The sequence below is a fragment of the Equus przewalskii genome, chromosome 14, assembly GCF_037783145.1.
Source record: "Equus przewalskii isolate Varuska chromosome 14, EquPr2, whole genome shotgun sequence".
NCBI classification, from domain to species: domain Eukaryota; kingdom Metazoa; phylum Chordata; class Mammalia; order Perissodactyla; family Equidae; genus Equus; species Equus przewalskii.
This window is the reverse complement of record NC_091844.1, coordinates 4,653,441-4,668,342: the sequence shown is the minus strand read 5'-3', so window position 1 is coordinate 4,668,342 and position 14,902 is coordinate 4,653,441. Positions and strand designations below refer to the sequence as shown.

Here is a 14,902-nt window from a genome sequence, read left to right as displayed (position 1 = left end):
AAGAAGAATACATTTCATGAGTCTTGCCACAAGCACCTGCTCTTTTCCTACACTCATGGCTTCTTGTAAGATCTCTGGAGAAAAGAAAAAGTGAGCAATAGTACTTCCCTAGGAATCCTTCACATGTTATCAAACTCACTCTTTAGAATCCCCTTCTCCTCTCTTCACAGGACCATTACACACGCCCCTCAGCAGCCCACCCTCTTCAAGATGCAGGACAGTTAAACCAGGCCTGAGCGTGCAGGGTCCTCAAGGAACGAGCGTGGGTCTGTTACTACTGCACGCGACCTCGCCGCTTCCACCTGAAGCCGTCTAACCACGGCCGCACTCCCGCCGCAGCGACACAGCTGAAGTGGCGGCTCTGACCACAGAGGGACACGCAGCCGTCCTACCAACACCTCAAATTACCTGAAGAGCTCTTTAGCTTCCAGGAACTGCAGCTGCGCAAACTGTATGAACCCCGCCTGCTGCAGGATCCTCCTGTACATCACCTGCAAGGAAAGACAGGTTTAACCTCTGAGAGAGACCTCGCAATCATCACAGCAGGGAGAAACTCAATTCCAATCATCAAACGAGCTAACAGTTAATGATGACACAGAAATCTGAAATTACAAGGTAAAGGAACAGCAAGGCATATATGAAATTATTTTCAATATACACACATACATACGTATGTATCTGTATATGTATGTTGATCAACCTCTCATTCTTGAAATTGAGTTGTTCTCTATTTTACTATCCTGCCTCCTCCTTCATGGGTTTTTCATCAATCCCAATCTTTCCCAAATGCATTCCTTATCTCCTATTCTCCTCCTCATTAACTCGCAGGCCTTCGATGATCGTTTCTATTCTAACTTCCGGTTGCTCAGGTGTAACCCCTGTGGCACTGCCGGCAGTCTAGAAGCAGCTCACCCTTCTATCACTCTCCCGGAAGTGACACTGCACGGCCGCATCTCTGAGCATCCCTCAGAGCACAGGCCGATCCACTGAGTAAATAAACATGCTTTCCTGGCCAACGCTGGGGAAAGGCTGTGCATTCTCTCTCCTCAAGCTGATGATATCCCACACTGACACGTCCCAGTCTGGGAACTCCTGAAAAAAAGGTGCCTGTTATCTGCGATTAATCCAGCACTCCCCAGACACTTGAGAACGTTGTCTCGTCATGTCTTTACTTCCAGCCCCTCCCTCTCACCGTGCAGGCCGGTCAGTTTCCGAGTTTTGTCTATCCTTCGTTTGAAATAGCTCTTAATGCACCTCTTCACTCTACTCTTACTGGTTCCCTCACCACAGCCCAGGCCCTCATCACCTCACAATTAAAGACTCTAAGTGTGTTTCGGACTCTGTGACTTCTTAACTTATCTTCCTTCTAATCCATCAAGCTATTTTATAAGCCATAAATTGCTTGAAGGCAAGGCACACGCATTATCCATCCTAGCATCCCCACACCCCTAGCATAGCATCTGCCATTTGGTACCTGCTTATTGATCTGAAGAACTAGCTGATCAATTTTTATGAAACTCCATGTTCATTGTCATTTGCTATCCCCATTTTACAGACAGGAACATTCTGCTCAGAGATATTAAGGTTTCAGCCCAAAGTTACTAAAGTATGAAGTGGCTCAGCAAGGATTTAAACCAGATCTTTCAGATTCTAGAGCCCAATTCTTTCCACGCACTGATTCATCTGGGTACACGGCAGGCAGTTAATGCTGGTTCCACTGAAGAAGCAAGGGGAATGGAGACAGCCAGCAGCCAAAGGCCATCAATCCTGCTCCCTCAAACCAGCTTTAAAAGGGGCTTTTGCTATAGTTTTAGAGAGTTCTCAAAAGTCTACAACAGCTCCTTGCCGCCCCCACAGAAGTTCCATTAGGGACGCGAGAAAAGGCAGGCTGCTGCTCACGCCTCTTCTCACCGCCTGCCTTCACCTTTCTCCATGACACCGGCCACTGCTGACCTAAAAACCAGCCTATGGATACCACCCAGCAACAAGCAGACAGGAGTGGCCACAGCACTGCTGCGTGGGAAGGCCAGTTCCATCTCTGAAAGCAGAAACAATAGAGGCCATCCACTTAACAAAGAAAAAATGGGCCATCAGCTGCGGTAGAAGAATTCTCAATCACACCCAGGACGTGTGATGAGACCAGCTGAATAACAATTTATTCCTTGTGGCTGCAGGATTCAAACGTCATCTACTCTTCCTCTTCCTAAAGGGAAATAAAAACTACTTTTGCTGGGGGCTGGCCCTGTGGCCGAGCGGTTAGGTTCACGTGCTTCACTTTGGAGGGCTGGGCTTCACCAGTTCAGACCCTGGGCTTGGACCTACACACCACTTGTCAAGTCATGCTGTGGCGGCATCCCACATAGAAAGAACTAGAAGGACTTACAGCTAGGATATATAACTATGTAGTGGGGCTTTGGGGAGAAAACAAAAAAGGAGGAAGATTGGCAACAGATGTTAGCTCAGGGCCAATCTTCCTCACCAAAAACAACAACAACAAAACCTACTTTTGCTAACACTCCCAATATCTAAGATTGGGGGGTTATTTTCTGTATTCTACTCTAGGAATGCTATACAAAGACTTGGAAGAAGCATGCAGAGAGAGTCCTTCATCCTGGATAGAAGCACTAGATGTTGAAACTGTGGATGATCCAGAGAACACCATGGAAACCGACCTGAAAACATGGACCAGAAACTTTATCAAGTACAGCCAATTCTTGCTTCTCTGAAAGTGACTGTCTCCTTTCCAGATTGTTCACCAAAACTGACACCTCCTCCTGCTCTCTGCTCAGGTGATGCTGAACCACAAAACCTGGAGCCAGGAAGGCTGGCAAGAGAAGGACAAGAAGGATGACTACAAGGGGAGGACAGAGAACAATAAAGCGTGTTTATCTCCCCAGCATGGACCTAACTCCACAATGGAATCTTCAGCTTTCTTTCTACCTCACTAGTTGTCCTTCAGAAGAAGGCAGCCATCGGAATCCTCAGATGAAGAGAGTGAATGAGCAGAGCAGACCTGTAAGCAGTGCCACTCACTATCTGCTCTGTACAGGCTGGGGCCAAACACACCAGGCTTACAGAGTAGAATGAAACCAAGTCAAAACTGATGCTATTAGCATTATACTTCTGAATTGAGATTTCTCACTTTCGTGATTTGGGGAACTAAAAATGTTGTGAAACAGAAGATTCTAATCTAGAGATTTCTAAACCTGCTTTCAAGGCTGCATTAATCAAATATCACAGAAGAGCTTCTGAAGAGAACAGTTCTTCCTAGCACTAAATTCAAAATGTACCTTGTTTTATGGCTCTTCCTTAACACACACTGCCTAAACGAAATATAAACTTCTCCAACAAACAGAATATTATTCAGCCTTAAAAAGGAAGGAAATTCTGGAGAGTGACATCAACAACGTGGCCTAGTGAGCTGCTCCCTTTGTCTCTTCCCCTTCTAACTACCACTAAACGGACAACAAATGATCAACGGAGGATACCCACACAGCACAAGAGGATGCCTGAGAGACGCGTGCAGCTCTACATCTGAAGGTGGAGGGACTAGCCCTGGGGAGGCACTGGAGACAGGTGAGCAAGCTTGGACACCCAGAAGCCCTGTGCACATGTGCTCCTAGTTGGAGCACTCATAGCACTGCCGCAGCCCCAAGGGTAGAAGCACGCCTCGGAGTGACTGCAAGAACAGGTAATGGCAGCCCTGAGCCCCCGTGTGATCACTTTCCCTCTCCACTGGGAGAGCAGACAGTGCCAATGCAAGCCCCAGGGAGTGGCCCAGCTTGGACCCAGTGGGGAGGCTGCACCCACCAAGGACAACAGCCGGTGCAACCTAGGAGGAGATAGCGGTGGATCTGCATGCCCAGGTGAATGACTTCCTGGCTGCCACAAACACCTATAGTAACGCTGCAGACCTGAAGAGGGGAGCGAGTCTTGGCGGGACTGTGGGAGCAGGCAATGGCACCCCTGAGCTCCAGTGTGATCACTTTCCCATCTGGTGGGGGAGCCCACCGGGCTGCTGTGGTCCCAAGGAGTAGCCCAGGCTCAGACAGGCACAGCTGCCAGGGATCATGGTGGGCTCGGAGTACACAGCACCTGTCCCCACCCCCAGTGGCAGCAGGTGGAATCTGCGACCAGATACTATCATTACATGATGACACAAATCCACTCCACCAAAAACTATGAGAAGGTACCTTAATATTCCAGACCAAGGGAAAATACAAACACCCAGAAATCAATCCTGAAGGCACAGAAATTTACAACCTAAATGACAGAGAATTCAAAATAGGATCAGAAAAAATTCAACAAATTACAAGAGAACTCAAAAAGACAGTTCAACGAAATCAGGAATAAAATTAATGAACAGAGGGAATTCTTCACAAAAGACATTGAAACTGTAAAGAAAAACCAATCAGAAATGTTGGAGATGAAAAACACAGTGAATGAGATAAGGAAAAACCTGGACTTTCTGAATAACAGAGCTGATATTACGGAGGACAGAATTAGCAATTTAGAGGACAGAAATACAGAAATGCTTCCGATAGAGGAGGAGAAACAATTAAGACTAAAAAGAAATGAAGAAATTCTCCAAGAAATATCTGACTCAATTAGGAAATGCAACATAAAGATTATGGATATTCCAGAAGGAGAAGAGAAGAAAAAAGGAGCAGAAAGCTTGTTTAAAGAAATAATAGCTGAGAACTTCCCAAACCTGGGGAAGGGGCTGGAACTACAAGTAAAAGAAGACAATAGACCTCCTAATTACATCAATGTAAAAAGACCTTCTCCAAGGCATATATGAGTAAAACTGGCAAAAGTCAATGACAAAGAAAAAATATTAAGGGCAGCAAGGCAGAAGAAAATAACCTACAAAGGAACGCTTATCAGGCTTTCAGCAGTTTTCTCAGCAGAAAGCTTCAGGCTAGGAGTGAGTGGAATGATATATTTAAAATTCTGAAAAACAAAAAATTTCAGCCAAGAATACTCTATCCAGTGAAAATATCCTTCAGATATGACAGATAAATAAAAACCTTCCCAGATAAACAAAAGCTGAGAGAGTTCATCACCACAAGATCCTCCCCACAAGAAATGATCAAGAAAGCCCTCATATCTGAAAATAAATAAATAAATAAAGCCTTGAGCAAGGAGATAAATAGACAGACAAAATCAGAAAGTTACAGCTCTCTATCAGAATGGGTTAGCAAACACTTAATTATAAAATTAAAGATAAAGGGAAGCATCAAAAATAACTATAATCACTTCATTTTAACCACAAACTTACAACACAAAATGAAATAAGTTGTGACAACAACAACTTATATGGAGAAGAGGAAAAGGATGGGATCTGCTTGGACTAAGGAAATAAGAGACTGTCAGAAAATGGGCTACTCATCTACAAGATCTTTTACACACACCTCACAGTGATGACTACATAAAAAATCAGAACAGAGACACAAATGATAAATAAAGAGAAAACCATCAGAGAGAGCCACCAAACTAAAATGGCAGTTCGAAATACACGGGAAGAGAAACAAGGGAAATACAAAACAACCAGAAAAAAAGTGATAAAATGCAGCATTAAGACCTCATATATCAATAATGACTCTAAATGTAAATAGATTGAATTCTCTAATCAAAAGACACAGAGTGGCTGGATGGATTAAAAAACAAGACCCAACAATAAGTTGCCTCTAGCAAACACATCTCAGCTCTAAAGACAAACACAGGCTCAGAGTGAAGGGATGGAAGATGATACTCCAAACAAATGGCAAATGAAAGAAAGAGGTATTGCCATACTTCTATCAGACAAAGCAGACTTCAAGATAAAAAAAGGCAATGAGTGACAAAGAGGGCCAGTATATAATGATAAACGAGATGCTCCACCAAGAGGACATAACACTTATGAATATAGATGCACCTAACACAGGAGCACCAAAGTACATAAAGCAACTACTAATTGACATAAAAGGAGACATTAACAGCAACATAATAACAGTAGGGGAGCTTAACACTCCACTTACATCAATGGACACATCATCCAGACAAAAAGTCAACAAGGAAATAGTGGAACTAAACGAAAAACTAGATCAGACAGACTTAATAGATATATATATAGAACACTCCATCCAAAATCAGCACAATACACATTCTTAAGTGCACACGGGACATTCTCAAAGATAGACCATATGTGGGGAAACAAGGCAAGCCCCAATAAATTTAAAAAGACTGAAATCTATTAAGCATCTTTTCCGATCATAATGCTACGAAACTAGAAATCAACTACAAGGAAAACCTGGGAAAGTGACAAACACGTGGAGATTAAACAACATGCTGCTGAACAACCAATGGATCATTGAAGAAATTAAAGGAGAAATTAAAAAATATTGGAGACAAATGAAAATGAAAATACACCATACCAACTCATATGGGATGCAGAAAAGTGGTCCTAAGAGTGAAATTCATAGCAATACAGGCCCACCTTAACAAACAAGAAAAATCTCAAATAAGCAATCTTAAACTACACCTAATAGAACTAGAAAAAGAAGAACAAACAAAGCCCAAAGTCAGCAGAAGGAAGGAAATACTAAAAATTAGTGCAAAAATAAATGAAATTTAAACCAGAAAAACAATAGAAAGGATCAATGAAACTAAGAGCTGGTTCTTTGAGAAGATAAACAGAATTGACAAACTCCTAGCCAGACTCCCTAAGAAAAAAAGAGAGAAGGCTCAAATAAATAAAATTAGAAATGAAAGAGGAGAAATTACAACAGATACCACAGAAATACAACAGATTATAAGAGAATACTATGAAAAACTATATGCCAACAAATTGGACAATCTGGAAGAAACGGATAAACTCTTAGACTCATACAACCTCTTTTTGAGAATCAAAAAGAAATCAAGAAGAAACGGAATCAAGAAGAAACAGAGAATCTGAATAGACCAATCACAAGTAAAGAGATTGAAACAGTAATCAAAAACCTCCAAAAAATAAAAGTCCCGGACTACACAGTCTCTCTGGGAAATTCTACCAAATATTCAAAGAAGATTTAGTACCTATCCTTCTCAAATTATTCCAAAAAATTGAAGAAGACAGAACACTTCCTAACACATTTTATGAGGCCAACACATCACCCTGATTCCAAAGCCAGACAAGGACAACACAAAGAAGGAAAATTACAGGCCAGTATTGCTGATGAACAGAAATGCAAAAATCCTCAACAAAACGTTGGCAAACTGAATACAGCAATACATTAAAAGGATCACACACCACGATTAAGTGGGATTTATACCAGGGATGCAGGGATGGTTCAACAGCCATAAATCAATCAATGTGACAGACCATAGTAAAAACAAGGAACATTAACCATATGATCATCTCACTGGATGCAGAGAAAGCATTTGACAAGATTCAACATCCATTTATGATAAAAACTCTCAATAAAACGGGTATAGAAGGAAAGTACTTCAACATAATAAAGGCCATAAATGACAAACCCATCGCCAACATCATACTCAATGGGGAAAAACTGAAAGCCATCCTTCTGAGAACAAGAACAAGACAAGGGTGTCCATTCTCGCCACTCTTATTCAACATAGTATTGGAGGTTTTGGCCAGAGCAATTAGGTAAGAAAAATAAATAAAAGGGATCCCAACAGTCAAGGAAGAAGTGAAACTCTTGCTAGTTTCAGATATGATTTTACATATAGAAAATCTTTAGAAATAATTAGAACTATTAGAAATAATCAGAAAACTATTAGAAACAATCAACAACTCCAATAAAGTTGCAGGGTATAGAATCAACCTACAAAAATGAGTTGCATTTCTATGCTCCAACAACAAACTAAGAGAAAGAGAACACAAGAATACAATCCCATTCACAATCGCAACAAAAAGAATAAAATATCTAGGAATAAATTTAACCAAAAGGTGAAAGACAAATACACTGCAAACTATAAGACATTATTGAAAGAAATCAGTGATGACATAAGGAAATGGAAAGATATTCCATGCACATAAGTTGGAAGAATAAACAGTTAAAATGCCCATATTACTTAAAGCAATCTGCAGATTAAATGCAATCCCAGTCAGAATCCCTATGACATTCTTCACAGAAATAGAACAAGAATTCTTAAATTCCTATGGGGAAACAAAAGATCCCTAATAGCTAAAGCAATCCTGAGAAAAAAGAACAAAGCCGGAGGCATCACAATCCTGACTTCAAAATATACCACAAAGCTATAGTAATCCAGACAGTATGGTACTGGTACAAAAACAGACATACAGATCAATGGAACAGAGCTGCAAGCCCAGAAATAAAACCATATATCAACATATAGCTAACCTTCGCCAAAGGAGCCAAGAACATACAATGGAGAAAGGAAAGTCTCTTCAATAAATTGAGCTGCGAAAACTGGATAACCACATGCAAAAGAATGAAAGCAGACCATTATTTTTCACCATACACAAAAATTAACTCAAAATGGATTAAAGATTTGAAGGTAAGACGTGAAACCATAAAACTCCTAGAAGAATGTAAGGGCTGTATACTCTGACATTGGTCTTAAAAGGATCTTTTCAAATACTGTGTCTACTCAAGCAAGGGAAACAAAAGAAAAAATAAACAAACGGGACTACTTCAGACTAAAGAGCTTCTGCAAGGCAGAGGAAACCAGGAATAAAATGAAAAGACAACCCACTAACTGGGAGAAAATAATTGCACATCATATATCCAACAAGGGGTTAATCCCCAAAATACATAAAGAACTCATACAACTCAACAACAACAACAAAAAACAACCCAATGAAAAAATGAGCAAAGGATATAAACAGACATTTTTCCAAAGAAGATATACAGATGGCCAACAGGCACATAAAAAGATGTTCACTGCCACTAATCGTCAGAGAAATGCAAATCAAAATTACAATGAGATATCACCTTAAACCTGTTAGAATGGCTATAAGACAAAAACAATAAATGTTGGAGAGGAAGTGGAGAAAAGGGAACCATCATATACTGCTGGTGGGAATGCAAACGGGTGCAGCCACTATGGAAAACAGTACGGAGATTTCTCAAAAAATTAAAAATAGAACTACCATACAATCCAGCTATCCCACTACTGGGTATTTATCCAGAGAACCTGAAATCAACAGTTCAACGAGATCTCTGCACCCCTATGTTTGTTGCAGCATTATTCACGACAGCCAAGACGTGGAAGTAACCCAAGTGCCCATCGACTGATGAATGGATAAAGAAGATGTGGTGTGTATATGGAATACTACTCAGCCATAAAAAAAGACAAAATCATCCCATTTCCAACAACATGCATAGAACTTGGGGGTATTATGTTAAGTGAAATAAGCCAGAGAAAGACAATACTACATGATTTCACTCATATGTGGAAGATAAACAAACACATGGACAAAGAGAACAGATTAGTGGTTACCAGAGGGGAAGCGGGTTGGGGGTTGGGCAAAAGGGGTAAAGGGGCACATATATATGGTGACTGACAAACAATAATGCACAACTGAAATCTCACAATGTTATAAACTATTATCACCTCAATAAAACATAAAAAATTTTTTTAAAAGAATAAAGCGATATCTCTATCAAAAATAAAAGGAAGGAAATTGCAACACAGGCTACAACATGGATGAACGTTGAGGACATTATGGTAAGTGTAGTAAGGCAGTCATAAAAAGACAAGTACTGTATGGTTTCACTTATATGAGGGACCTAGCAAAGTCAAATTCATAGAGACAGAAAGTAGAATGGTGGTTGCCAGGGGTTGGGGAGAGGGGATATGGGAATTGTTCAATAGGTACAGAGTTTATCTTTGGGGTGATGAAAAAATTCTGGAAGTGGATAGTGGTGATGGTTGCACAACAGTGCAAATGTACTTAATGCCACTGAACTGTACACTTAAAAATGGTCAAGATGGTAGGGCCAGCTGTGGTTGTCTAGCAGTTAAGTTTGGCGTGCTCCGCTTTGGCAGCCTGGGGTTCAGTGCCTGGGCGCGGACCAACTCGACTCGTCTGTTAGCGGCCAAGCAGTGGTGGTAGCTCACATAAAAAAGGAAAAAAAGGAGGAATATTGACAACAGACGTTAGCTCAGGGCAAATCTTCGTCAGCAAAAAAAAAAAAAAGACGTTAAGATGGTAAATTTTATGTTGTGCGTACTTTACCACAAGTAGAAAAACCAAACAGAACAATTGGGATAGCAAAACAAAAAATCCAATGACCACATTTGTAACAGTACTGAGTGACAAGGCAGGCCCACAAACAGGAAAGTAAGAGCCCCTGGGAATACACCACCAACCACAGGACGTGGGTGGTATCAGAGGGAAGAAGTGGAGAGGAAAAGTGGCTGTTGAGGCCACAAAAGCCAAAGTCCCCAAACTGCCATCACGAACCACCAGGAGCTGGGCAGGCCATTGTAAAGAGCCGTGGAAAGTGGGCGGGACTTCACAGGCTCCAATTTGCCAGTAAGTACCAACGGTGAGACACTGGATTTTAAAGAAAAACAAATCCTTTGAGTATTCAAGCAAAAAGACGAAGTCACTACAAGGGAAAGAAATTCAGACTGTCATCAGATTTCTGACTGCCGATGCTTTATGCCAAAAGATAATGGCTGAAGTTACTTAAGTCTCTCAATGAAAAATAAGGTGAGTCGAAGGTCTTAGATCCAACCAAACTGGCCTTCCAGTGTAAAGGCCGCAGGTGAACTCTTCCCCACAGCTCTCAACAGAAACTCGGGGACAGTGCCCCCACAAACCCATCCTGAAAGACCCGCCAGGGAGTGCTTCAGAAAACCACATGACTGCAGAGTCATCCCCACAAATCCAATACACATCTGCCTACAGAACTGAGAGTGATAAATATGAGGAGGCAGTCTGTTATGTGACGGCTACATCCTCTGAAAAAGTAGACAGTATAACCATCAAAAGACGGGGGAGAATGGGGAGATGACAGAAAAAGCACAGCATGTCTGTGGACCGCCCTGCAGGAGTGACCTGGGAATAAAGGGCTATCGCTGTGACAGAGACGCTGGGAAAGGTGCGAAGAGGTTACTAGCTAATTTCAAACACTGCTCAAAGTGCGGGCCCACCAGATGATAAGACCCTTCCCCCCCGCCCTCCACAGCCAAAAGAGCAAACCAAAGGACTTTTGTAAGGTTAGTACTATTAAGGTTATCACCAAAACAAACATACGAACCCTCACACCAAAAGACAGACAGACAGACAGGAAGAGAGGAGGGAGAAAACATCAGGGGAAAGGAGAGAAAGAAGGTAGACTTCTGTGAATACACTTTGTCTTATTGATTTGACATCTGAATTATGCTAATATTTTACATAATTATAAAATGAAATTACATTAGAAAAGCAATCCCTATGAAACAAATGAACCTAATTGTTCATATAAAAGCGATGGTGGAGGGAGGGATTCCAAGATGGCGCCGTGAGTAGTCCTCTTTGTCTCTCGCCCTTCGAGTCTACAATTATTTGGACACTTATCGCTTGACAAAGGATATCCAGACAGCATCTCAGGACGTCTGAGACACCCACGCGACTATACATCGGAAGGCGGACGGACTTTCCTCCGGGAGGATGTGGAAATAGGTGAAAACTCTCCGACCCCGACGGGCAGCCTAGTACCCGCAAGCGGCTTTCTTCCAACGGACGCCCCCAGAGGATCCACACACATCTAGGGCAGGAGCGAGAACACAACAGAGGAGCGACGGTGGAAACAGGTGACCAGAACCCTACTTAAACCCCCTGCAATTACTCCTAAACGCAGAGGGAAACTTTGGAGTTGCACACCTGAGCCCGCGGGGAGAGTCTCTCCCCGCCATTGGCGGGGAGACCCAGCCTGGTGCTCGGGGCGCCCGGAGGGTCCCAGAGAGACGCCCGCCCCGGGGGACTAGGGATTGCCGGAGATCTCGGAGAGGACCGGGGCGGGGGAACTTTCAAAGGCGCATCCGGCGACCCGGTGGGGAAGCGCCGGAGCTCCGCCAGGCAGCAGACAAAACTCTCTGTCTGCCAGTAGCAGAGGGGCCACGCTGAGCACTCAGGGCTCCCGGCAGAGGCCCGGAGAGAAGCCCAGAGGGCGGGGCGACCCCCAGCTGCCATTGCCCGCCCCGGGGGACTAGGGATTGCCGGAGATCTCGGAGAGGACTGGGGCGGGGGAACTTTCAAAGGCGCATCCGGCGACCCGGTGGGGAAGCGCCGGAGCTCCGCCAGGCAGCAGACAAAACTCTCTGTCTGCCAGTAGCAGAGGGGCCACGCTGAGCACTCAGGGCTCCCGGCAGAGGCCCGGAGAGAAGCCCAGAGGGCGGGGCGACCCCCAGCTGCCGTTGCCCGCCCCAGGGGACTAGGGATTGCCGGAGATCTCGGAGAGGACCGGGGCGGGGGAACTTTCAAAGGCGCATCCGGCGACCCGGTGGGGAAGCGCCGGAGCTCCGCCAGGCAGCAGACAAAACTCTCTGTCTGCCGGTAGCAGAGGGGCCACGCTGAGCACTCAGGGCTCCCGGCAGAGGCCCGGAGAGAAGCCCAGAGGGCGGGGCGACCCCCAGCTGCCGTTGCCCGCCCCGCGGGACTAGGGATTGCCGGAGATCTCGGAGAGGACCGGGGCGGGGGAACTTTCAAAGGCGGGTCCGGCGACCCGGAGGGGAAGCGCCGGAGCTCCGCCAGGCAGCAGACAAAACTCTCTGTCTGCCATTAGCAGAGGGGCCACGCCCAGCATTCAGGGCTCCCGGCCGAGGCTCGGACAGAAGCCCAGAGGGCGGGGCGTCCCCCAGCTGCTGTTGCCCGCCCCGTGGGACTAGGGATTGCCGGAGATCTCGGAGAGGACCGGGGCGGGGGAACTTTCAAAGGCGGGTCCGGCGACCCGGAGGGGAAGCGCCGGAGCTCCGCCAGGCAGCAGACAAAACTCTCTGTCTGCCGGTAGCAGAGGGGCCACGCTGAGCATTCAGAGCTCCCGGCAGAGGCCCGGAGAGAAGCCCAGAGGACGGGGCGACCCCCAGCTGCCGTTGCCCACCCGGTGAGGCTAGGGATTGCCGGAGATCTCGGAGAGGACTGGGGCTGGAGAGAGTTCCAGAGACCCAGCTTAGTAGCCTAGGGGGAAACCCTACAGGCTCACAGAAGCCTTAGGGAAAGCCTCTGCACAGCACCAGTAGAAGGCACCCAGCCGCCAGCCACAAGGCTGGAAGACCCCAGGGCAAAAGCAGCATAGCTAGGTGTACTAACCACAGACTGTAGAAGATGCCAATAGCTCTCCTGCGACCCATAGAGGACAAGTGAGATTTGGTGGGTGCCGACAGCAACGGAGCGACAAATATAAGTGATCCCACCCCTGGCCGCTGGAAAAGCCCATAACACCGTTGCAGACCCCAAGGAGAGAGCGCATCTAGGTGGGCAACAACAGTAGGCCCCTGCAGCCTGAAGCCCCCCGTGACGGCCCCCACGGCAGAGGAGGGAATCCAAAGGGCCACTGTGGCTACGAAGAGGGGCCCAGGCCCAGTTAGCAACTACGGACAGGGTTCCTGGTTGGTGAAGTATAAACAGCTGCTCCCCCCACCGCAGCAGCTGAAACAAGTGAAAGGAGCAACTAAACTCTATCTCCATGCGGAGGCACAAATCAACATCATCAAGCAATATGAAAAAATACATTAAATCTCCAGAACAGAAAGAAAGTAACAAATACACAGAAAACAATCCCAAAGAAAATGAGATATATAACCTAAATGATGATGACTTCAAAACAGCCATCATTAAAATACTCACTGAGTTAAGAGAGAATTCTGACCGACAACTCAACGAGTTCAGGAGCTATGTCACAAAAGAGTTTGATACGATAAAGAAGAACCAAACAGAAATATTGGAAATGAAGAACACAATAGAGGAGATTAAGAAAAATCTAGATGCTCTGAACAGTAGGGCCGATAATATGGAGGAAAGAATTAGCAATTTGGAAGATGGCAATATAGAATTGTTGCAGGCAGAGGAGGAGAGAGAAGCAAGACTTAAAAGAAATGAAGAAACTCTCCGAGAATTATCAGACACAATTAGGAGATGCAACGTAAGGATTATAGGTATACCAGAGGGAGAAGAGAAGGAGAAAGGGGCAGAAAACCTATTCAAAGAAATAATGGCTGAGAACTTCCCAAATCTGGTGAGGGAGATGGATCTTCAGGTGACAGAAGCCAATAGATCTCCAAACTTTATCAATGCAAGAAGACCAACTCCACGGCATATAGTAGTGAAGCTAGCAAAAGTCAACGACAAGGAGAAAATATTAAGGACAGCCAGGCAAAAGAAACTAACCTACAAAGGAACCCCCATCAGGCTATCAGCAGATTTCTCAGCAGAAACTTTACAGGCTAGAAGAGAGTGGAATGATATATTCAAAAATCTGAAGGACAAAAACCTACAGCCGAGAATTCTCTACCTAGCGAAAATATCCTTCAAATACGATGGAGAAATAAAAACTTTCCCAGATAAACAAAAATTAAGGGAGTTCATTGCCACAAAACCTCCTCTTCAGGAAATCCTCAGGAAAACCCTCATTCCTGAAAAATCCAAAAAAGGAAAGGGGCTACAAAACCAAGAGCAGAGGAGATAAGTAGAAGGACAACAACAGAGAGTAGCAGCTCTACATCAGAACAGATTAAACCATGGGACGAGAAACAAAGGAAACTGAAGAAAACCGGAAAACAAGACACAAAATGGTAGTGGTAGGCCCCCACGTCTCAATAATCACTCTAAATGTAAACGGATTGAACTCCCCAATCAAAAGACACAGAGTGGCAGGATGGATCAAAGAACAAGATCCAACAATATGCTGCCTCCAGGAAACACACCTCAGCCCCAAGGACAAACACAGACTCAGAGTGAAGGGATGGA

General features: G+C 44.6%; 1 protein-coding gene across 1 annotated transcript in view; it reads right to left on the bottom strand.

Annotated features, from left to right (window-relative positions):
* TGFBRAP1 (transforming growth factor beta receptor associated protein 1) overlaps nucleotides 1-14,902 on the bottom strand; it is a 75,168-nt gene that overhangs the window by 16,730 nt on the left and 43,536 nt on the right. Inside the window, exon 5 of the mRNA XM_070573371.1 lies at nucleotides 409-491. Coding sequence (XP_070429472.1) covers nucleotides 409-491 — 83 coding nt within the window. The remainder of the gene's footprint in view (nucleotides 1-408; nucleotides 492-14,902) is intronic.